The sequence below is a fragment of the Crinia signifera genome, chromosome 6 (assembly GCF_055691185.1).
Source record: "Crinia signifera chromosome 6, ASM5569118v1, whole genome shotgun sequence".
Taxonomy (NCBI): Eukaryota; Metazoa; Chordata; class Amphibia; order Anura; family Myobatrachidae; genus Crinia; species Crinia signifera.
Window position 1 is genome coordinate 250668757 of NC_139222.1, and position 22815 is coordinate 250691571.

Sequence of the window (22815 nt, forward strand, 5' to 3'; positions counted from 1 at the left end):
TTTATTGAGCACCTTCTAGATGATAATAGATAGATTCTATTTGGTTGCTTATAGCAACATCCCATCTTCAATAGAACTCCCATTTTAGTAAATTAACCCCTAACAGTCCAGATTTTAAGGATAACCAATCTTGAACACAGGTGGCTAAATCAAAATAACCGAGGTACTAATTAAGAACAGGGTTGTCTACACTCCCGGAATGGCTGAGAGGCTCCCGAAAATCGGGTCCCCCTCCCGGCCCCCCAGAAATGTGGGCAACCCTCCTGGATACCGGCACCCCCCGCACCTCCCCTGCGACATTGTTAATTTACCAAGATTAGCGGCTTTTTTTTGGGAGGGGCTAAAATGCAAATGTCATCATTTAGCCCCGCCCCCTTCTCGAATACCCGGGAATCGCAGGATTTGCCGTACTGAGGGCGGAGCTTGATGACGTTTACACCAGGCCCCGCCCCCCGAAGTGCTGCTGACAGTCTCCTCTCCGGCTTCTCCTGGAGAGGAGACTTTAACAGTAGTCAACCCTGATTAAGACTCCTGTACTCAAATATGAATGTCCTTAAAACCAGGACTTCAATTCTGCATACACACTGGTCAATATATCTGCTGTTCAACTGAACTGTCTATATATCACTGGTACCAGCGGTATGTCTGTGAATGAACATCTCACGTCAGCTGTGAATTACAGCCGATAACTGATATATCTAAAGATATATGGATAATCTGCCAACTGCTGGTACACTGGCATCAGGAACTGGTGGGGATTGGCAGCTCCTCTGGGTAGGAACAAAACAAAGTATGAGCGCTAGGGGCTGGTTGTGGTGTGCCGTGTACAGAGGCTGCCCTGTGGTTGAGGGGTGCCGCCCTCAATACAAACAAGACAAGGAAAAAATACCACTAGGCGCCTTATGTACACTCAAGAGAACATTTAATAACAATTTAATAAATCACAATAAAAACAATTAATTGCATGCATGCAGATTAAACCTAAAAATCAGGGATATATAATCCCAAAAGTGCAACAAATTAATTGATTTTGTAGCAAACAAAGTAACTTGCTGTTAAACCCTGGTATAGGGAGAATGTCCCATCAGTGCGCAATCAGATGGTATAGCATCACATTGGGATGATTTGTATTCCACTTTTGAAACCCCCAGTGAGGTAACTGAAGTGCTCAGCTGTTTTTATGTATAGCGTCCCAGGTCTGGGGAAAGAATAACAGTCACAGATGCGGCACTTACTGCTTCCCGCAGTTGATTTTGGTCCGTGGCTTTATGACAGTGTCCAGCAGGGCGCCTCCTGTATGTTGTGCGGGGTCCGATGACACCTCGCGGCGCCCGCTTACTGCACGCTGGATTGCTGTATTGCGGAAGGGAAGCAGGTGGTAGATTAAGCTGATCACAGCTGCTGCGTCCTCTCCGGTATCCGGGATAATGGCCGGGCTGTGTGGCCACTCTGCCGATGTTGCCAAGGTGGGAATGGGACGTTTTAAAAATTTGCTAAGTATTGATACGTCTCTCCAGTCCTCAATCCTCAGTAGTGGGGATATATACCAGAGTCCTCAAAAACATGTTTCGCCGCGCTCAGGGCAGCTTTTTCAATTCCTGAATAAAACCACGGACCAAAATCAACTGCGGGAAGCACTAAGTACCGCACCTGTGACTGTTATTTTTTCCCCAGACCTGGGACGCTATACATAAAAACAGCTGACACTTCAGTTACCTCACTGGGGGTTTCAAAAGTGGAATACAAATCATCCCAATGTGATGCGCACTGATGGGACATTCTCCCTATGGGAAGCGGTCATCTATTAGAATTAACTTAGGTCTACAGTCATTAGGTCGACCCCACTAGGTCGACTGGCAGGAAGGTCGACATGGGCCAAGGTCGACATGACTTAAGGTCGAATTTGCATAAAGGTCGACATGAGGAAGGTCGACTGGTCATAAGGTCGACATGGGTTTTTCACTGTTTTTTGAGCCGACAGGTGGTATTTCATGCCCTACCATCCACTAGGGCGTGGTGGGAGAATAAAATAGTGTGCCGAGCGCAGCGAGGCACCGTGCCCGAAGCATAGCGAGCGAAGCGAGCGCTGCGAGGGTCTGATTCTCATTGCCAACTGTGTCCATGTCGACTGTGTCGACATTCGGATCAAAAAACAGTGAAAAACCCATGTCGACCTTATGACCAGTCGACCTTCCTCAGGTCGACCTTTATGCAAATTCGACCTTAAGTCATGTCGACCTTGGCCCATGTCGACCTTAAGTCAGGTCGACCTTCCTGCCAGTCGACCTAGTGGGGTCGACCTAATGACTGTAGACCTAAGTTCATTCTGACAGATGTACCGCTTCCGGATCTGATTTTTAGGTTTAATCTGCATGCATGCAATTAATTGTTTTTATTGTGATTTATTAAATTGTTATTAAATGTTCTCTTGAGTGTACATAAGGCGCCTAGTGGTATTTTTTCCTCATCTGGGTAGCAGCATGTAAATACTTCTGTCCAGTTGTGACGTCAGTCTTGATTGATTGGGCAGTGTGTATGGAGAACACGCTAACCGATCAGTCGAGAGATATATCTGCAGGTCAGTTGAAGGTTAGGGTTAGAGGGGGGCAGGGGAAGGGTAATTATACTTACATGGCCCTGTCAGGATTCCCTCCATCGAGATGCTGGTGTCAGTATTCTGACCGCTGGTCATCCGGTTATGGTCATGCTTTAGCCATGGTGCCTTCCTGCGCTCGGCCCATCATTCTATGCCCAATGGTAGGAACAAGTCGATTATTTTAAAAAAACCATGAAAAATTCATGTCGACCTTTTTCCATGTCGCCCTTTTTATGTAAACATTTTGATTGTGTCCACCTTTTCACCATGTCATCCTAATACATGTTGCCTTTTCCATGTGTCAACCTTCTGTCTGTCGACCATTAGTGGTCGACCTAGACACTGTCAACCAAATGACCGGATACCCGGTCATCAGTATGTATCCCCAAACCAAAAATCGAACTCTCTCTGCTCATGTTACATCTGCCCCACCTGCAGTGCACATGGTTTTGCCCAGTTGTGGGAGTTTTTGCTATACTTACACTCATTAATCCAACCCTTAGGCTGTTAATGCCCCAGTGACATCACTGAGGGGTCAAGCACAACATGCATTGGCACGTTTTACAAGGAACCAGGAATTAGTGTCAACCATAATGTCAGCAGAGGACAGTCAGAAACAGTTGTTGGGCCAAAAAGCTTGTCTGATGCTAAGTAATCACAAAGTTCTCTGGCCAAGGCCTTCAGCCAGCAAATGTATGCTTTGCACTTGCTATCTTTGAGGAGAAGGCCGCCCATAATGAGTGCAACTCAGATCTAGTTTCACCTTCTGTTTACAGTTACCTGGAGCCCTTTGTGATGCTCAGATACCTGGTGCATCACAATGGACCCACTTTGGAATACTGAGGTTTTAGTAAAGGTGACTGTTTGGAGTTAATGAGGTGTGACAGCTCTGCTGGGGTGATACTTTGATCCTTTTCCATAGGGTTTCTGTATTGATCAGGCTGAGCCACCAAGTCCAAGATACGACTGACCCTTTCTCCTGTATACAGCGATGTGGGAAGTTTGTATGATGTTCTCATATTCATTTGTGGTTATGTTTTGATGGTATATTTATGGTGCAATGGTCTTTCTTCTGGGCAGCATGAAGACTCTTCTAACCTCTCCATAAATGTATAGTTACCAGTCTTCGGACCATTAGTACACCTTATTGCATGATACTGATTGTATGCCTGGTTCCGAGACTGCAGGAGGCACATTGTAATGTATACAACAAAGGGGCATAGCAGCACCCCCTCCAGTGGCCATTCTCTCCAGCAGCTGAGAGTGACTAGAAGAGTATTAACGGATGCATTCTAATATATACAGTCAGTAGATATGGAATGACTTCAGGGCCGGCGCCACCACTAGGCAAATCTAGGCATTTGCCTAGGGCGCCAGCCACTGGAGGGCGGCACTTCGCCCCTCGCCTCTCGCATGGAGGCTGCAGGGGTGTCCATGCTGGGTACCTGCGGCGCTGTGTGATCTGGCGGCAGGGTCCCTGCAGTGATGCGCGCTATCCGGCAGCCAGGCGGCAGCGCGGGAAGCGCTGCTGGGTTTGAAAACATTCCGCATGCTGATTGGCTGAGATTCAGCCAATCAGCGTGCGGCGAGTTTTCAAACCCATCAGCGCTTCCCGTGCCGCCGCCTGGCTGCCGGATAGCGCGCATCACTGCAGGGACCCCGCCGCCAGATCACACAGTGCCGCAGGTACCCCCTCCCCCCCGTAGGCACCGGGGCGCCCCACCCCCCCTCGCCTGGGGCGCTCCGGTGCCTTGCACCGGCCCTGAATGACTTCAGGGACGTGTGGTGAGGTAAATGGCTGAGGTGTCCCTGGCAAGTATCAGAGCCAGATTTGCACACAATATATGAGTCCAGGGGAACATGCCAGCATTGTACACAAGTGCAGCAGTATACACTGCTGGAGATTCGATGAGTTTTGATGTGTCGAAAAGATAGCCAGGTGAGGCACTGCCTCACCTGCCATAGAATTTTTACTCCAGAGTTTTGACTGTAAAAATTATTAGAATAATAAAAATAAGAATTTTTTTATATTTTATTTGTATTTTTTACATATTTAAAAATGTCTAAACTCCAGCATAGACGCTAGTATCACGGGAAAGGCTCTACCTCACCTGCCTCACCCCACCGCACGCCGCTGAATGACTTGTATGCATGGACTAATGGGGCCTACACATGGGGCGATCTCAGCAGGTCGCTTAGAAAATGCCCCTACATTGCCCCGTGTGTAGAGGCATAGCGATACACTGGCCCTTACAGATTGCTCAGCACACATCGCTGACACATCGATGGGTCGTGAACGATCTTTCTGAGTGTTCTGAGTGATATAGCATCGCTCAGAACACTCAGCAAATCACTACGTGTGTAGAACGCTTTAGGGGTAGATGTTTGAAGTAGTGAAAAGAGTGAAGTGAGCCAGTGATGAAGTGAAGTGCCATGGCAACCAATTGCCTTTGAAGTAACATTCTATAAAATTCTATAAAATTATACATAGCAACTGATTAATAATAATAATAATAATAATAATAATAATATAATAATGTATAATAATGCTACTGCTTCTAGTATCTTGGGTGTTGGTCATGAAGGGCTTTAAAAGTCAATAAGTGAAAAAGCAATTGGCCATCTTACAGAGCGGGGCTGGTTGGGCCTGGCAGCTGCATATTGTCCATTTGCAAAATTATTTTGCCGGGAGCCCAAGATAGAGGGTGTTGCTGTAGTCAAGGTGTGATGATACAAATGCATGTATGACTGTAGGCAGATCTTCTGGGGGAATTAATTGTGAATGAAAGAATGAGGATTTGATTGTGGCTGATACCTGATGATCAAGTGTCAAGCCACTATCCAGAACAACGGCAAGATTACACACATGTTCAGTGCATTTTATTATTGAACCTCCAAGAGTAAGTCCTGTTGGTAGGCTATACTGCAGTCTTGTCTTGGGATTTAACATTAGGACCTCTGTTTTATTAGGGTTCATCCGGAGCCAGCTGGCACTCATCCACTCCTGGAGCTCAGCTAGACAGCCATATTAGGTTCTCAATACCTGGAGCAAAGGGGGCAGCATGGATGGTGTCACGGTTAGCATTACTGCCTCACAGCACTGAGGTCATGGGTTCGATTCCCACCATGGCTCTAACTGTGCAGAGTTTGTTTATTCTTCCCGTACTTGCATGGGTTTACTCAGGGTACTCCGGTTTCCTCCCACAATCCAAAAATATACTGGTAGGCTAATTGTCTCCCAACAAATGAACCCTAGAATGTCTGTGTGTGCGTGTACATATGATAGGGAATATAGATTGTAAGCTCCACTGGGGCAGGGACTGATGTGAGTGTTCAAATATTCTCTGTACAGCGCTGCGGAATATGTGTGCGCTATATAAGAAACTGTTAATAAATAAATAAATAAATAAATAAATAATAAACAGTCACCCCTGTCTCTTGCCATTTTGGTGCTATATCTTCTCCTGAATCCTGACTGGTTGCCATGGGCAACTTCTTCATTTCTCTTACTGCACGATATATCTACCCCTTGGCATTTTCTTCCTAATAATAAAACAAGCCACATCTATGAGTTAGAGCAAACTGACCAGGTGCCAGTGGTGGAACTTGTGGCTGGTGAACCCAGGTGCAAAAATACAATTTGGGCACCCTCCTCCACCCCAACCCATGTTCACAATATGCAACATGACAGTGGGTGACACAGAGAGGCAGAGGGAGGCAGAATGTGACATGGAAAAACAGTGGGTGACAGGGGCAGCAGTGGGCCCCTTAGTCCTCAGTAGACCCAGGGCACTACACTTGCTGATGTCCTCAGCGGACCCAGGGCACTACACTTGCTGCACCAATGGTAGTTCCGCCTCTGCCATGCACCATAGTGCATAGTGATTGTGCATCTTTGCACTTGTGCAGGAGATTCTGAAACATAGCATTTGATGGCAGATAAGAACATAGGACCTTACTCAGATTGATTCGGTCCTCCGTGCGTTTGCACGGAGGACCGATGTTGAGAGTCTGCGCATGCGCAGGCACATTTCTGTGCATGTGCAGACGCAGGCAGGGCTGGATTTGTGCCTAGGCCCGTGAGGCACTGGCCTCAGGGCGGCACCAATCAAGGGCGGCACAGCAGGCTGACGTTCTTTTAAATAGCAGCATGGCAGAGCGGGTGGGCAGCGGCAAGTGACAAGCGGCGCCGCTGCTGACATGATTCATCATATGTCGGCGGCAGTGCCGCTCATCACCCGCCGCTGCCCACCCGCTCTGCCATGCAGAGTACATCACCGGCTATCTCCGACGGTCCCTCTGCACGTCCGGTCCGCCGCTGGGTGAGCTGAGCTGAATTGCTCTGAACCTCCCTGCAGTGAGTCAGTGTAAGACAGACTGACTGAGACTGCAGATAAAGTTAATTCACCCTCCCTCCGTCCGGGTCCTCCATACAGTTAGCAGTCCAGACTGCTTTACATTTTTTTGAGGTGGGCTACAGTAAAATTTGTATGTCATCTATCTATCTATCTATCTATCTATCTAGATAGATAGATAGATAGATAGATAGATAGATAGATAGATAGATAGAGAAAAACCGCACGCTGTCCAACTTGATTTGAGGGTGCTGATCACATAAAGGTAATATACAAGCTAACCTTCACTAGGAAGGAGAGAAATCCGCACACCAATGGCATATGTTCAAAAAATATTTATATTCAAAAAGAAAAAAGATTCAAGAGCACATGGCAGCATATTGAATTCTGAAAAATAACTGGATACAGGTATAACTTATCTTGGTGAGGTATCATTCATTCAAAGTAGGAACCACAACCTGTCATCCATACTGCAGCCCAGTGAGCCCAACAGTCCTGTTTCGGTGGGGCATCCACCTTTGTCAAGAGCTAAGGGCTTACTGAATAGCTGGCCACATATATAGCACTCCCAGTCCCGCCACAATCAATCAAATAGAGCTCACCTGTGTGACAAGCCACTAATTAAGCAGTGGAACGCAAGGAAGTGGTGCTGGAACGCACATCTACTTCCTGTTACAGATTATTCTGGCATTAACATACCTGTAGCTAGTGGTAGCCCAAAACTGCCATAAAGGCCTGAACACTGTCAGGACCGCTGTCCACGCCATGTAGTAGCGAGAAGGCAGACGCTCTCACATTCCTTCGGCGTGTGCAGCGTCGCCTTCGCCTCTATGGCTGGTTGCGCGTCACTTCCTGTAGTCTGGAACGCACAGAGTCAGGCCGTGGAACGCACGGCCATGACTCCGGAGCTCCGACTATGTCAGTGACAGAAAATACAAGGGGCATACTGTCATAAAGAATAGGCATCACAATAAAAACTGCTGGCTGCCAATTCAGGTAATGCTCATATGACTGAAAGAATGACAGGACCAGAAGGCTTAATTGATACCCAAGAATCTGTGCTGAAAAGGAGCCATATAGTGGCATCATAAATCACCAAATAGTTGAAACGTGATATAGATACAGTGTCAGGGGCAAACGCAGGATTTTCAGAAGGGAGTTTCCAGGGGGGGGCGGAGCAAAGCACAGAGATGGACACTTAGGTGACCCAGTATATGCCGGGTCAGTTAAAGTATAATAGATAGACCAAAGTGTAGACCCCTGGCCATAGCAATGTATTAGGGCCCCTACCTATCCTCCAGCGGTAGGGGTGGGGTAAGCTATGAGTGGGAGATGGGGTGGGAGAAGGGGGCATTGGGCTGAATGAAGGGGCCCTGATACATAACTTCCAGGGCGGTAGAGGATGTTTAATACGCAGAGGAGGGGTGTATAGTGGAGTGGGCTTATTATTCATAATTTTCTGGTGGGAGGACAGCTTGCTTGACTGCAGATATCTCCAGTTTCTGGAAATAGATTTCTTAGATTTTAATGGAATTAAAATCTAGAGAATCCCACCTACCAAATGGTACTGGGGACTAGGGGCTCAGAGTTCAGTAGGCAGAGCAATCTGCCAACGAGAATATAAAACTACATACCAGGTGTGTGGAGCTGGAGCAGTAACTAGCTGCTGGAAGGCTGAATCTCTGGTTCTGGGAACAGTAGAGATGAGCTACTAGTGTCCATCAAAGGAGGAGAGACCCAGCTTTTGGAATATACCCTCATAACTCTAAGTCAGACAGAACCTGAAATATCTGACTGGGAAGAGCAATTATTAGGCTTGGATGGAGACCACTGCTTTGAAGTCAGATATCTCTGGTTCCCAAGGGCCGATTTTTTAAATTCTTGTACCCATGGAAAGAGGGGACCCTCAGCTTTCAGCCTAGGGTCCTTAGACTCCTGGGGGGGTTTCTGGGTACTCAGAAACCCCCCTACGTGCGCTACTGTGTGTGGTTTAACAATATATAATATGATAAAGAGACAATTAAAGATTAGACAGGTCAGTGCGAATGAAGGAAGCACTCCACACCAACCAGCAATGTAGAGGTATATATATATATATATATATATATATACACAAAGAAAATATAAGTGCGCAAAAACAAAACCTTAGAGACCAGGTAGAAATAGTGTGACTTGTGCACACACAACGGGAGATAATCCGTCTCAGCCAATTTCAATAAGCACTCTGGGTCTTTTCAATTTAGCATGGCAGCTCCAAATCACCTGAATTCACAGGTGTGGGATTTCTAGAAAAATAATAAATTAGAGCGCTCCATAGTGCAGTATATCAAAGACATTTATTTTGTAAAAAGCAATTTTAGCCTTGCATAAAAACAAGCGGTTATAACGTACCGCAACAGGCGGTTCAACAACCGCTGGACAACAGCATATACAGTAATCTCACACACTGAGCAGTAGGAGCGGTTACACTCATCAGACGCTTGCTTGCATCAAGTAGGTAGGGACAAGGACTCCAACGCCAGGCCATGCCCCAACGCGTTTCGTAGTCACGTACTTCGTCAGAGGCGCTGAAGTACGTGACTACGAAACGCGTTGGGGCGTGGCCTGGCGTTGGAGTCCTTGTCCCTACCTACTTGATGCAAGCAAGCGTCTGATGAGTGTAACCGCTCCTACTGCTCAGTGTGTGAGATCACTGTATATGCTGTTGTCCAGCGGTTGTTGAACCGCCTGTTGCGGTACGTTATAACCGCTTGTTTTTATGCAAGGCTAAAATTGCTTTTTACAAAATAAATGTCTTTGATATACTGCACTATGGAGCGCTCTAATTTATTTTTTTATATATATATATATATATATATATATATATATATATAGACTTATACCTTGTAATAATTAAAATTATTATATTAAAATAGGGGGGGGGGGGTCAAAAATGTTGTGCCTAGGGGCGGCCTGACCCCTAAATTCGCCCCTGGACGCAGGGTGCATGCACCCACGTCAAAATTTCGGTTCGCCGGGTGCATGCACCCTACATGACGAGCAGGGGGCGGAGAAGGGCGGGGCGTGGGCAGCACATTAGCATATAGGAATGTTTTATGGGCGTTCCCATGAGAATGCTGTTCGTTCCCAGGCTAATGAGGCCATGACGGACATGTGGGGAACGGGCAGCTGACATCATCGGATGAGTTATTTGGGAGGGGGTGCCGGATGACTTCCTGACAGTTGGGATTGCGATGGTCAGTATACCGACATCAGAATCACGACTGTTAAAAGCCCGACAGTCGGGATCCTGACTTGCATATGGTATTCTCCCTCATAGGGGTCCACAACCCAGAACCTGTGTCGAGCGCAGTGAGTCATCGAGCCCACAAAGGGTTTTGTTGCACTCACTCCCCTTTCAAAGTACCAGTTGTTGGGATTCTGATGTTGGTATACTGACCATCGGAAATCTGACTGTCAGGCCGCTATACCACAACCATTTGGGTGTACGCATTAAGAGCAGAAGAGAAGACCGTCTTGTGGACATGTAGCCAGAGATTCCTCATATACTAAGTCATACGTATAAAAAGGTGATGCCTATTTCAGTCATAGCTCATGGATCTAGCATGGAAGAGGAGTAAGTGCTGATGATCATGGCTGCTCTAATAGATGTCGGTGAGTGTGCAACTCAGAAAATTGGGTGTATACTCAACACTGATACCATATCACCGATTCAGTGTTAATGTATTAGGAAGCATGCTACTCGGACCAGGTGGATTATTGGGGTCAATTGACTTGACCTATGGTAGTTGTCTACCTTAGCAAAAAGTTTCATATTTATTTATTTAGATTCACATTAGGTGACAGAGCCCAGAGCAACTAGGTGGCCTTCTGCAGCTGTAGACAGGATTTTTTTCCCTATGCTACTGCCTGCCTGCGATCGGCTGTCTGAAGCCCTACCTGCTGATAGACCATAGGTCAGTACCGGCCAGGCTCAACGCTACCCACTCAGAAAATAAATGCAAAGCAGGAAGGTGCCTGGTCTGAAAGGCACTCCTCCTGCTCCATTACTTTGCTGCTGTCCATGTTGCTGCCAGGCCTCCAGAGTATGGAGGGAAATGCTGGTGCAGCTCCAACACTCCGCAAATTGTAACGGCTGTGTAGCGTATGGAGGAGAAAGGTGGTGGAGGTGGAAGAAGCAGGAGGAGGGGAAAGGTGCCAAGTGCGAGGAGATGACGGACAGCGGCACATCCCCTATAGTGCTACATGAGGTGAGAGCAGCTGGACACACTTCCTATTACAGGCCACTAAGTGAACAGGTGCGGATCTGCAGTCAGTGAGTCCATGCACGTTTACAGTGCCCATCCAGCCAGGGCACCTGTAAGCAGCACTTATGAGGAATAAAATATAGTAGGCATTACGGTCTTTGGTATAATGTTAAATGGGCATGTGGTATTATATTTAATGGGCATTACAGTGTGTGGTATCATTTGTAATGGGCATTATGGTGTGTGGCATAATGTGTAATGGGCATGATGATGTGTGGCATAATGTGTACTGGGCATTAGGGTGTGTTTGGTACTTGTGTATTATCACGGCACCCACGAAATCGGCCGAAAATCGGCTGCAAATCGCATGGAAAAATTTGATGCGATTTTGCGGCCGATTTTTGGCCGATTTTCGGCCGATTTTCAACCGATTTTTCACTTTTTCCGGTTATTTTGCATGCTGTTCCATCATTGCACACCTTGCACACCCCCGATTTCCAACGTAGTGCATCGCATGCAATATAGTGGCATGTGATGCATGCCATGCGATGCATGTGAAGCGATTCGATTTGTAATTGTACAATCACCCTGATGGGTGCTTACAATGTTAAATGCACCGCCATTGTTAACGCCACCCCCACTATCAACGCCAACCCGAAGCGTGGCGAGCGTAGTGAGCCCGCGAGTGGCGGCGGTACGCGTCCTCCGACCTTTTCATACCCCCACTATCCACGTTGACGTAGAGTTGATTTTAGATAGTGTGGCGAGCGCAGCGAGCCACCGAGCCCGAAGCGTGGCGAGCGGACGCGGAATACATGTAAAGTAATCCGCGTCCCCTCGCGGGGCTCGCTGCGCTCGCCGCGCTTCGGGCTCGGGCTTCACACTATCTAAAATCAACTCCACGCCGACGTGGATAGTGGGGGTATGAAAAGGTCGGAGGACGCGTACCGCCGCACCTCACGGGCTCGCTGCGCTCGCCACCCTTCGGGTTGGCATTGATAGTGGGGGTGGCGTTAACAATGGGGGTGCATTTAACATTGCAAATCACATCGCATCGCATGCCACTTGCTGGCATGCGTTGCTATGCGATATTTAATTGTACAATCAGGGGCATTTTCCCGAAAATCACATCGCATACCATCGCATAGTACCTGGGGGTGTGCAAGGATGGAATAACATGCAAATCATCAGGAAATGTCCAAAAATCGGACGCAAATCGGACGCAAAATCGCATCGCAGATCAAATCGGCCAAAAATCGGCAGAAAATCGGCCGCAAATCGGCCGATAAATCGGATGCGATTTGAATGAAATCGGACGCCGTTATAATACACAAGTACCTGTGTTTTATTTGGCATAATGAACTAGAAGATATGAAAAATGAAAGATTGCTGTACAATTCCACTACTAATGTAGGGTACACACCAGGACGACCCGCTCACGATGCACATTGTGAGCAGGTCGTCAGTGGCTCGTCCGACCCGCTCACGGTGATGCGGGGGGGCACGACCCGCTCACGATGTGCACCATGAGCGGGTCCGATCCGATGGCGACCCGCACCCGGCTGTATGGTCGTCATTGAGATCCTACCTGCAGCAGGTAGGATCTCAATAACGACCGACCGACCCGCGGGACCGCGCATCGGATCGGTATCGGTCCACAGCAGGTCAGAAAAGGGCCCAATCAGCACACAATCTACATCCAATTGGTCAGAATTGGATCTAGATTGAGGGGATCGGGCCCTAGTAGTCCTGGCGTGTACCCTGGTGTGTACCCAGCATAAGCTTCAAAAGTGGTAAAATGGAGAGTGATAACACAACAGCTCCTGCCTGATATTTTTCAAACACAATCTGTGACACGGCAGGTAGGAGCTGATTGGCTGGCTGTTTATAACTCCCCATTTTATCACTTTTGAAGCTTAGTGCATCTGGCCCATTGGCACCAATCTTCCGGGACACTTCATTGACTGTACATTTAAATAATGGGCTGGTGTGAAACCCTGAAATTTAAATAAAGGGCTGGCATTACAGGGAAGGTGGGCCTGAGTACTGCAGGGTATAACCAAGCCATGTATATGTATGCTATATTTGACTCGTTGCTGCCAAAGTATTGCCAACATGTAAAATACAGCGTATATGTACCTTCAGCCTGGTCACTCACCTCCTGAAGTGCCCCGCGTTTCAGGGGCATTATACAAGCATTGGTGGCCAGTAGCTTATAAAATGTATTATTTATTTATTAACAGTTTCTTATATAGCGCACACATATTCCGCAGCGCTTTACAGAGAATATTTGAACACTCACATCCGTCCCTGCCCCAGTGGAGCTTACAATCTATATTCCCTACCACATGTACACGCACACACATTCATTCTAGGGTTAATTTTGTTAGAAGCGAATTAACCTACCAGTATATTTTAGGATTGTGGGAGGAAACCGGAGTACCCGGAGGAAACCCATGCAAACACAGGGAGAATATACAAACTCTGCACAGTTAGGGCCATGGTGGGAATAGAACCCATGACCTCAGTGCTGTGAGGCAGTAATTCTAACCATCTGTACTGCCCCTAAAATGTGCATGCATGCTAAAACATTGGTGGGCAGAGGGGAGGACAACAGTTTTCAAAATTGGTGGCCAATGGGCGGAGTACTCGCAATATAGTGACCTCTAGCATGTGCGGCTTCTGCTGCTGCAGAGCGCTCCAGGCTGGGCAGCGTGTGTTGCCGGTGAGTGGTAACAGAAGGAGCTCCAGTTGGGGCGGCATATGTGTGTTCAGGTGGCATGGGATGGGGCAGTGTGTGCTGCTGCTCTCTGATGGCAGTGGGGAGAGCCCGGAAAGAGGCAGCAGAGGAGTGGCTACAAGGGTCACCCTTGCTAATGTCATTCAGCGCGGCTACACACATAAGGATGTCCCGAACGATATTAGTGAGATTGACCTGATTGAGCTGCATGTTCAGCAGATCCCGACTATCGTTAATGATGTGCAGGGGCGTGTATTGTTAATGATATTAGGCATACACACTAGAAGATATTGTCACCAAAGGGGCTTCTGAACGATATTGATGCCAATATCTTCTAGTGTGTATGGGCATTAAATCGCTATTTTTTTTTGCCAATCTATGTACTTACTGTCAGGCGCTGCAGAACCCTTGTGGCACCATATAAATAAACAATAATAACTACTATTTTTTACTTCATTGAATTACTTTATATTGCCCCTAAAATGTTTATATTTTCTAATTTGCTTTGTTACAATAAAACACCTCTATTTATTTTATAAGTTAATAACCTGGGGGACGCCACTAGCCTCTTATTTAAATATGTCATCCTTTTGCAAGTTTGCAACTATTAAACTATTGGCCCAAACAATACATATACCAATTATTATTAGAGGCCTGTGCTGGATTATTTTGCTAGGAAGTGATGAGGTCACAGCTACTTAATGACATCACTGTAGCACAGCCACTTACTGTAAATAGTTTATTTATTTATTTATTTTAATGGGCATGTGTAAGCCAGATTCAATCTATAACACTATAAAATATGAATTAGTATTTAAGGAAAATAATTAGATACATTGGATTTTCCATACTATTGAATTCTATATTCAGAATATTCATATTCCTGGAAAGTGGCTAAAATCTCTATGGGAGGTTTCCATGTCAACAAGGGAGTATTGTTATACGTCTGTTCTGTCAGCAAGCCAAAATATAGGACACAAAGGCCAACAGCAATGCCATTACATGTACACAATGTGGGCCAGCACTAATACCAACAGTTGAAATACAACAACAAACCTGAGACAATTACAGCAATTTGCATTTGAAAATAAAAGTCTCGGTATTGAGCACATTGTATGTGGAGAAATGCATCAAGCTGCTTGTTTTTCGGTATGCATTTTAAAAACAGATTTATTTATCCTTGTTTACCAAGTGGGTGTTCTCGCCAGCCCAAGGGGCATATTTATCAAAAGTCATTTGTGATATATCCACCCAAAACTGCCATTTTAGGGGTGGTGCCCCCAAATATTAGCCCCTTCAGTGGTAATCCTGAGGATTTCCTGGGCTATGCTTCAGTGCCCAAACTGGCAAGCACGGAAAATTCTTGGGATTGCCACTGCTTAGCGCTGCCCAGCTCTCTCTGCTCGGCCATGCCTCCTCCTCTCCCCATCCCCCTGCCTGTTGTGTTACAGTCCGCAGCGCCGAGCTGTGACACGCCGGGTTGCTGGGAGCAGGGTCGGGGCAGCGGCTGACAGCCCCGGGAGACAGCATGGTGTTTTTTTTTAGGGAGCGCTCCCCATAAAATCTTGCCCAGTAGGGAGCACTCCCTAAAAATAAAAAAAACACCACTGTAGGGGTTAAGCAGTCCCGCAATGCAGATTGCGGACAAACAAATGAAGCCCCATTGATACAAAGCATTCTGGAATTTGATATGAATAGCTAATGTCATCTTCAGATGATCTTAGTCAGGATGCGGTTAACAGCCCGGCGGTCGTGCTGCCAGCGCTAAGAATTCCCAATGCTGGCATCCTGACTGCCTTCAGAATACCAGCGCAGATCATGATGCCAACCTCAGATTACCGACAGCCATCATCCTGATTGGTGACTATGCAAGGCAGGTGAGCATGCAACCGGAGCAGGGGGGTTAGGTTTAGGCACTAATGGGGGAGTTAGGGCTGGGATGTGTGGAAGGAGAGTTAGGTTTAGGCTGCTGGAAATGGGGATTAGGCACTTACAAGGGGGAGGTTAGTGTTAGCCTGTGTGTGTGTGTGTGTGTGTGTGTGGGGGGGGGTTTAGGATTAGGTAGCAGGGTGCAGGGTTAGGCACTAGAGGGGTGGGTTAGGGTCAGACTGTGGGGGAAAAGGTTAGGGTTAGGCAGCTGCAAGGGAGGGTAATCATCATAAAGGGGGTAGCGGGAGATGGGTAGGTCCCTTACAGGGCCTCATTGGGGATCACTTTACTTCTTATATATCACAGCCCTGAGCGCATCCACATGCGCAGACCCCCCACCATTAGAACAATTACTGCAGCAATAAGAAATTATTATTAACAGGATCAAGGCTTTTTGATAAATAGACAGAAGTTAAATGCCACATGCAATCGGGAATGAATGCCGGTTGCATCAATTGGATATTGTTTCTGAATTATATTGGTCAATGTATGAATGTATGCTTGGTGCTGCTATGTTTTTGCTCCTGCCCCTTGCCCTTGTTCTTACTGGTAGCATTTTATTATTTGTTTTACTCTACTATATAAGACAGAAGCTTTTAAGGTTTTTGTTTTATAATGTATTGTATAATGTACTGTATTGCTAAAATTATTTCAATAAAACTTTATTGTGTTCATAAAAGCTAGCAACACAAACTGACGTTGCTGTGCTTATTCTTCCCAATTGTTTATGTCCAGATTATTACCATCCTTCAATGGTAGTTAAATATAAAAGGATCTAAATGGATAAAGTACAATAGGCTAATTTTATCACTTTGCCCTTAAACAAAATGGAGATATGAAAAACAAACACAGCAGTTGGGATGAGCAATGGATTCTCTGTTGTCTATCTATGGGATACAGTAATATGCTATTAGCGCAGACTAAAACCCCACTATAAAATCACCAGGTGACAATAGCAGTCCTGCAGACTCACTGGAGCCAGGTCCAGGGACATTTGTTAGAAGTGAGAACCTGGCTTGGTAACGTTAATTAGTCACCTCTCATAGCTATTATCCCTGGTTTTTGTGTTTCCTTTGATGTACTATGCATTAGCATATCCAATGAGCTATAAAGAGACTTCTGACCACAACATAGCACAGACCAAGATCTAAGCACACACAAGACAAAGCTGCTAGCTCCAGCTGACACAAACTGGACTTCAGCATGGTCAGGCAGAGCTTCTCCATAGACTTTATCCTCACTGGAAGTAAAGAAGAGACACTGGCCAGCAAGGTAGCCTCAAAGCCTCATATTCCTTGTGTGCCACAACCACAGCCTCCATGTAGACATTCTGAAAGGTCCATCCAGCCCAAGAGGAAAGATAGTCAAACAGAACCTTCTGGAGATATCGAGCCCTTCAAGAACTTTCCTGAAGAACATGTTACTTGCCTACAAAATGGTGCCTCCTCCCCAACTGGTGAGTCATTAGCTTTTACAAATAAGGAACTCTGGATCATTTAGAAATAAATGAATGTTTACTTTTTTCCATTTGACTATAGATATGAGTTACATTGCATTATGGGTATTTCATTCAAATTAATAGATCAAGATTCAGTTATTTATATATTCATTTTTTCACTCCCTTTTTTTTTAAAACCATTTTTTTAGATGCTTTTTAGTTCTTTTTTTTAAACATTTGTTTGAATTGTTGTGTTGTTTGAAAAAAAAATCATGTCCGCTATTTTCTTTTTTAAGCCAAATATTATTTAAGCCTACTTACACATAGGATACACATAGAATTAGAAACTAGGTCTGATTTTATTTTATGAGGAAAACACACAAATGTTCTCCAGATCTTAAGAGAATATCACAACTTTTTCTTAGGCAGTTAAATCCAGCTGTTCTAAAAGTAGGTCACCTATATTGGCACCGTTCAGCCATAAATGCTTAGGCAGCTGCATGGAAATAGTTTATGTTAATTTTATTTCCAATTTTCCTTTTAACTTCTTTTTATATGGTTGTTTTTTTTGTGTTTTATTTTTAAAGTACAAACCTCTAGTTGCTTTACTGATAAATATAACCGAGTAGGTCAGTGGTTCCCAAACTTTTTAGAATTACGTCACCCTATAGTATCAGAATTTTATATACGGCACCTCTAAGGCTAACGGTTTCTTATTGAGAAATTAAGAGAAAAAATGTGAATTAAAATAAATTGTGTTTATATATATATATATATATATATATATATATCATCTTTAGGTTTAATTATGTGGTGATGGACCAAATTAGCTTCAGTTTGTCCAGATATTTTGATTGGCAGCCCCAATCACGGGTTTTGCCTATTACATTTGCCATAATTAATTTGAAATGGTCGTGGATCTCCAACCCAAGAAAATTAATGCTTCAATATATGTATAATGCTAGGCAGCCTTTTAATACCTTCTTTTCTCCAGTTTCTAGTTAATATTATCGCAGGGTTTTTTTTTTCTGGAGGTGGTCATTGAGTGCTTAAGGTTACCACCATCAAATTCCAATGCAATCGGGCTATTGTCTCGAGTGTTTACTTTAATGCATTATGTTCTTATTGTCCCAACAGCTCCACACAGGGGTTGGGCGGGTGCAGATGAGTTCACGCCCAGTTGTTCTGAGGATGAGTGCGAGCGGGCAAGTTCTCACAGTTCAGAGAGTGGTCACCCAGAAGAAGAGGACCATGGGGGGACCAGCCCAAAGAGTGATCTGCAGCGTAGGATGAGGACAGCATTCACCTCCCAGCAGATCTGCAAGCTTGAAGAGATGTTTAAAAAGCAGCGGTACCTGGGCTCATCGGAGAGGAAGAAGTTAGCAAGCACTCTTCAGTTATCAGAAATCCAGGTATCTAAACATCATTGGGATTTAAAATATTGGTGGATTATGGCTACAAGATAGAATCTGGACTCTCAAGACATTGGTTAATCCAACACATTAAATTAAAGACAGATTTTCATAGAAAATATTGCATAGTAAAGCCAAGGATGTTTTCTATCTTGCTTCACATAATGACCACTAGGGGCACTGTGTCTATAGATAGATTTAGAGGTTGATTCTGGTTGACTCGCAATACTGCGAGTTTGGCCCTGTCCCGATGTTTTGGGGACTGGGCATTCGCATTGTCTATTATGTGCATGTGCAGCCTCCCTTTGCGAATCGCGCTTCGGCGACTTGCATAATTGCCGAGCTATACGCAAGCATCAGGATGGGATGGAGGCAGACAGCAGCGGGAATGGGGTCTGCCCATGGGAACCCCCAGTGTTGTATGTGTGTCCCCATTAAAACGCTGGACGTTCCCATGGTTACGCGGACGAGCCCTTGGTAAGCTGCAATGCGATCCTGAAACAATTATAAAAATACAAGACATATATTTAGTTTATGCAAATTGATGTGTAATACTTAAAGTCAAGTTTGCATGTCCCATTAATTAGATTTAGATAATTAATCATGTAGGGCTCTGTTTCAAAGCAAATCTGTATCATGCAACTTTTTCTGTATTTCCTTTTCTGTATGACATTCAAAAGATACTGCTTTCTAAGCTCAGTTAATGCGTAGCATTTACTTTTCACCACTGGGGGCACTGTTCCATTACGCTTTATGGGAAACATTTACTAAGCAGAAAAAGTATATCACGTGCAACAGGTGGAAGTTTCTACAATAGAAACAATATAAACTGTTAAGGCCCATACACACTGGGCAACTTTGAGCTGAAAGTCACCCAGTTTGAGCGGCTTTCAGCTCAAAGCCGCCCAGTGTGTATGCCCCGGCGATGAGCGGTGAGCGCTGCAGCGCGCTCCCGCAACATCGCTGGGAAAGCCGCTTATCTGCTGGTAATACCAGCAGATGAGCGGCTTTGGGGATGGCTTTGCATAGTGCTGCATAATAGAAAGCCGTCCTCTCCCCGCTGGCGGTCCCGGGCAGGGGGAAAGCCGCTCAGTGTGTATGCACTGAGCGGCTTTCCCCCCAGCGATGATAGCGATCATCGCTGTCCATACACACTGGGCATAGTCACCCATGGTGTATGGACCTTAACATTCAAATAACCCCACTGAAATGGTTCTATACCTTGGCAGAACTTATATTATTTTAAATGAAATGTACTAATGCAAGCCGCTAGTGGAATTTATACCATGCTGAATTTCCCTGCTGACATTTTTTTTTGCCCTTGGATGCAATAGATAAGCGTAGTTATATGCTTTGAAAACAATTATATCTTTTAACCATTGTCTAAAAGCTCAATAAAAATGAACACATTTTTAGGTTTAGCTATCATTTAAACTATACCTACAATAAACTTTAATGTGCATTCTTGGAATTTCATTCTGAAAATAAAATAACTGTGCAGAAACAGCTTTTAGAATTTTAGCAAATTCCTTCCACAGGGGTGCTGTCACAGTTTTGAAGAGCTACAGATATCGGGTCTAGTTCATACCTTATCACAGGGCAAATTTGTTCTCAACATTTGTTACATCTGCCCCACCTGCACTGCAGGTGGGGCAGATGTAACATGTGCAGAGAGAGTTAGATTTGTGTGGCATATTTTCAGACTAAAATTTAAATTGCAGTGTCAAAATAAAGCAGCCAGTATTTACCCTGCATAGAAACAAAATAACTAACCAAAAACTCACTCTGCACATGTTACATCTGCCCCACCTGCAGTGCAGCACATATGTTTTTTCCCATTTGAGAACAAATTTGTCCTGCAATCAGATCTGAATTAGGCCAATCAGGTGCAGTTTTAAGTAATGTGTTCAGTTAAGGTGTGAAAATGTTCTTCTTCACCTATTGATCTAAGTATAAAGTTATTATAGTGCTATACACACCAACACTATAGTGGAGCACTGATGGTGGTAACCTTTATTGTCAGGTATTTGTGCTTCATTTTGGGGCTGGCATTTCCGCTATAGTAAGATGACGCAGTAGCAGATTTTACCTATGGTCTGCAGGAATGCAGCCCCCCTTTTAAAATTCTTAGCTCAGGGAGCCAGATGCAGTCTGCAACTGCACTGGCTGCATTGTGACTAGCAGTGACTTACTACTGGCTGTGCTACCTGTCAGTCACAGACACACAAGGCAGTCCCTTTGGCTGCAGTCTGGGTAATCTATAGTAGCAGTGCAGTCAAAATCCCGGTACCATTGGGCATGTGCTGGGTCCCAATGCTAGAGGCAGTCTCTGAGGATTATTATACCAATTAATTCTGGGGAATTTATTAGATGCAGAGTTTGGTTCTCAAAGTGTCAAGCTACAATGACTATATATTTAATCATTTTTCTTTCTTATTTACAGGTCAAAACTTGGTTTCAAAATCGAAGGATGAAATTGAAAAGACAAATGCAAGACCACCAGCATCGTCTGAGCACATCCTCCACCCATTACTCTCACCCTATCCCTTACTATCATGGACCTCCAGTACCAGTCAACAATTTGCACTTTTACCCAACCCAGGCTCATTCCTACCAACAGCCGGCAGATTCTCCGTACCACCCAGACCCCCGATTCCTCTCCTTACCAGTGCCGCACCAATTTATCATGAACAATGCCCAACCTGAACAGTATAACCCCTTTTACAGTACTCAGCATATGTAGCACGTACAGAACGTGAAATCTGGTTTTATTACACAATTGTTTATTTTGTGTTTTTTTAATCTGCTGTTTATTTGTTTGTTCGTTTTTATAATTATTTAAATTATAATACAGAAATATATAAACTAAAATGTAAAATATTGTCAATCTGTAATATAAATGTAAAATGTACAGCAATTACCTGAACATTTGTAATCCACCTGTTTTGAATGTATTAAAACTAATTATCTAGTTACTATACAAACAAGTCTAGAGGTGTCATCACTAGCAACTGCTCCTGGGGGGGGGGGGGGGGGGGGGGAAATACTGGGTGACAATTAATAGAATGCGATTTTTAGACACTTTAAAATGTGCCCATTATCTCACTTTTTAAAAAATGGCATTTTATTATTTATTAACAGTTTCTTATAAAGCGCTTCCGCAGCGCTTTACAGAGTATAGTTGAACATTCACATCAGTCCCTGCCCCAGTGGAGCTTACAATCTATATTCCCTACCACATGCACATGCAAACGCACACACAGGGTAAACTTTGTTGGGAGCCAAATTACCTAATAGTATATTTTTGGATTGTGGGAGGAAATCGGAGTACCCTGAGGAAACCCACGCAAGTACGGGGAGAATATACAAACTCCGCACAGTTAGAGCCATGGTGGGAATAGAACCCATGACCTCAGCGCTGTGAGGCAGTAATGCTAACCATTACACCATCCGTACTGCTGCGAATTCGCATATTTAATGAGGTGCATGATCCAGGAAAAAAAGTGTGAATTTTAGTCATGAAAATGTGCAAATTTTAGGCATCAAAATGTGCGAATTTGAGGTAATGTGCGAATTACCTCAAATTCGCCCCCCTGAGCATAAACAGCCCTGGGCTCATTGAGCCGGACCTGGTTCCAAAAATACGGAGGACAAGAAATCTGTGGGTCCCCCGTATTTTGAATCCAGCACCGGGCTCCAACAGCCCGTGGTGTCATGCCACAGCGCCGGTGGACACATTTTATATAAGGTCCCCCGGCCGAAACATGAGGTCTGGTCAGCCTTGGACAGGGTACCTGGAGGAGTGGGGACCCCCCCCCCCAATAAAGGGGTCCCCCCCAAGCTTCACCCACCCAGGGCTGAAGCCCGGGGCTGTCACCGGCATCCGTGACCAGTGGATGCCAGCCTGATAGGGTTAATTCACATATTCCTAACATTGCTTTATGCAAGAGAACTAAAAGTGCCAGCAGACCTCCCCCGCATGCTGGGATTTGGAGAACCACAAGTCCCAGCATGCGGGGCATTAATGGGCCCGCTGGGACTTGTACTCCACCTGTAAAAGGAATGTTAAAATAGAACACACACACACAGAAAAGTATA

General features: G+C 45.1%; 1 protein-coding gene across 1 annotated transcript; it reads left to right on the forward strand.

The window, feature by feature from the left end:
- Window positions 1–16920: 16920 nt before the first annotated feature.
- On the forward strand, window positions 16921–21645 carry LOC146007264 (homeobox protein pv.1-like). The gene is made up of 3 exons (XM_083145615.1): window positions 16921–17323; window positions 18443–18717; window positions 21161–21645. The coding sequence occupies exons 1-3, from the start codon at window positions 17071–17073 to the stop codon at window positions 21458–21460; spliced, it is 828 nt and encodes a 275-aa protein (XP_083001741.1). The 5' UTR covers window positions 16921–17070; the 3' UTR covers window positions 21461–21645.
- Window positions 21646–22815: the final 1170 nt, after the last annotated feature.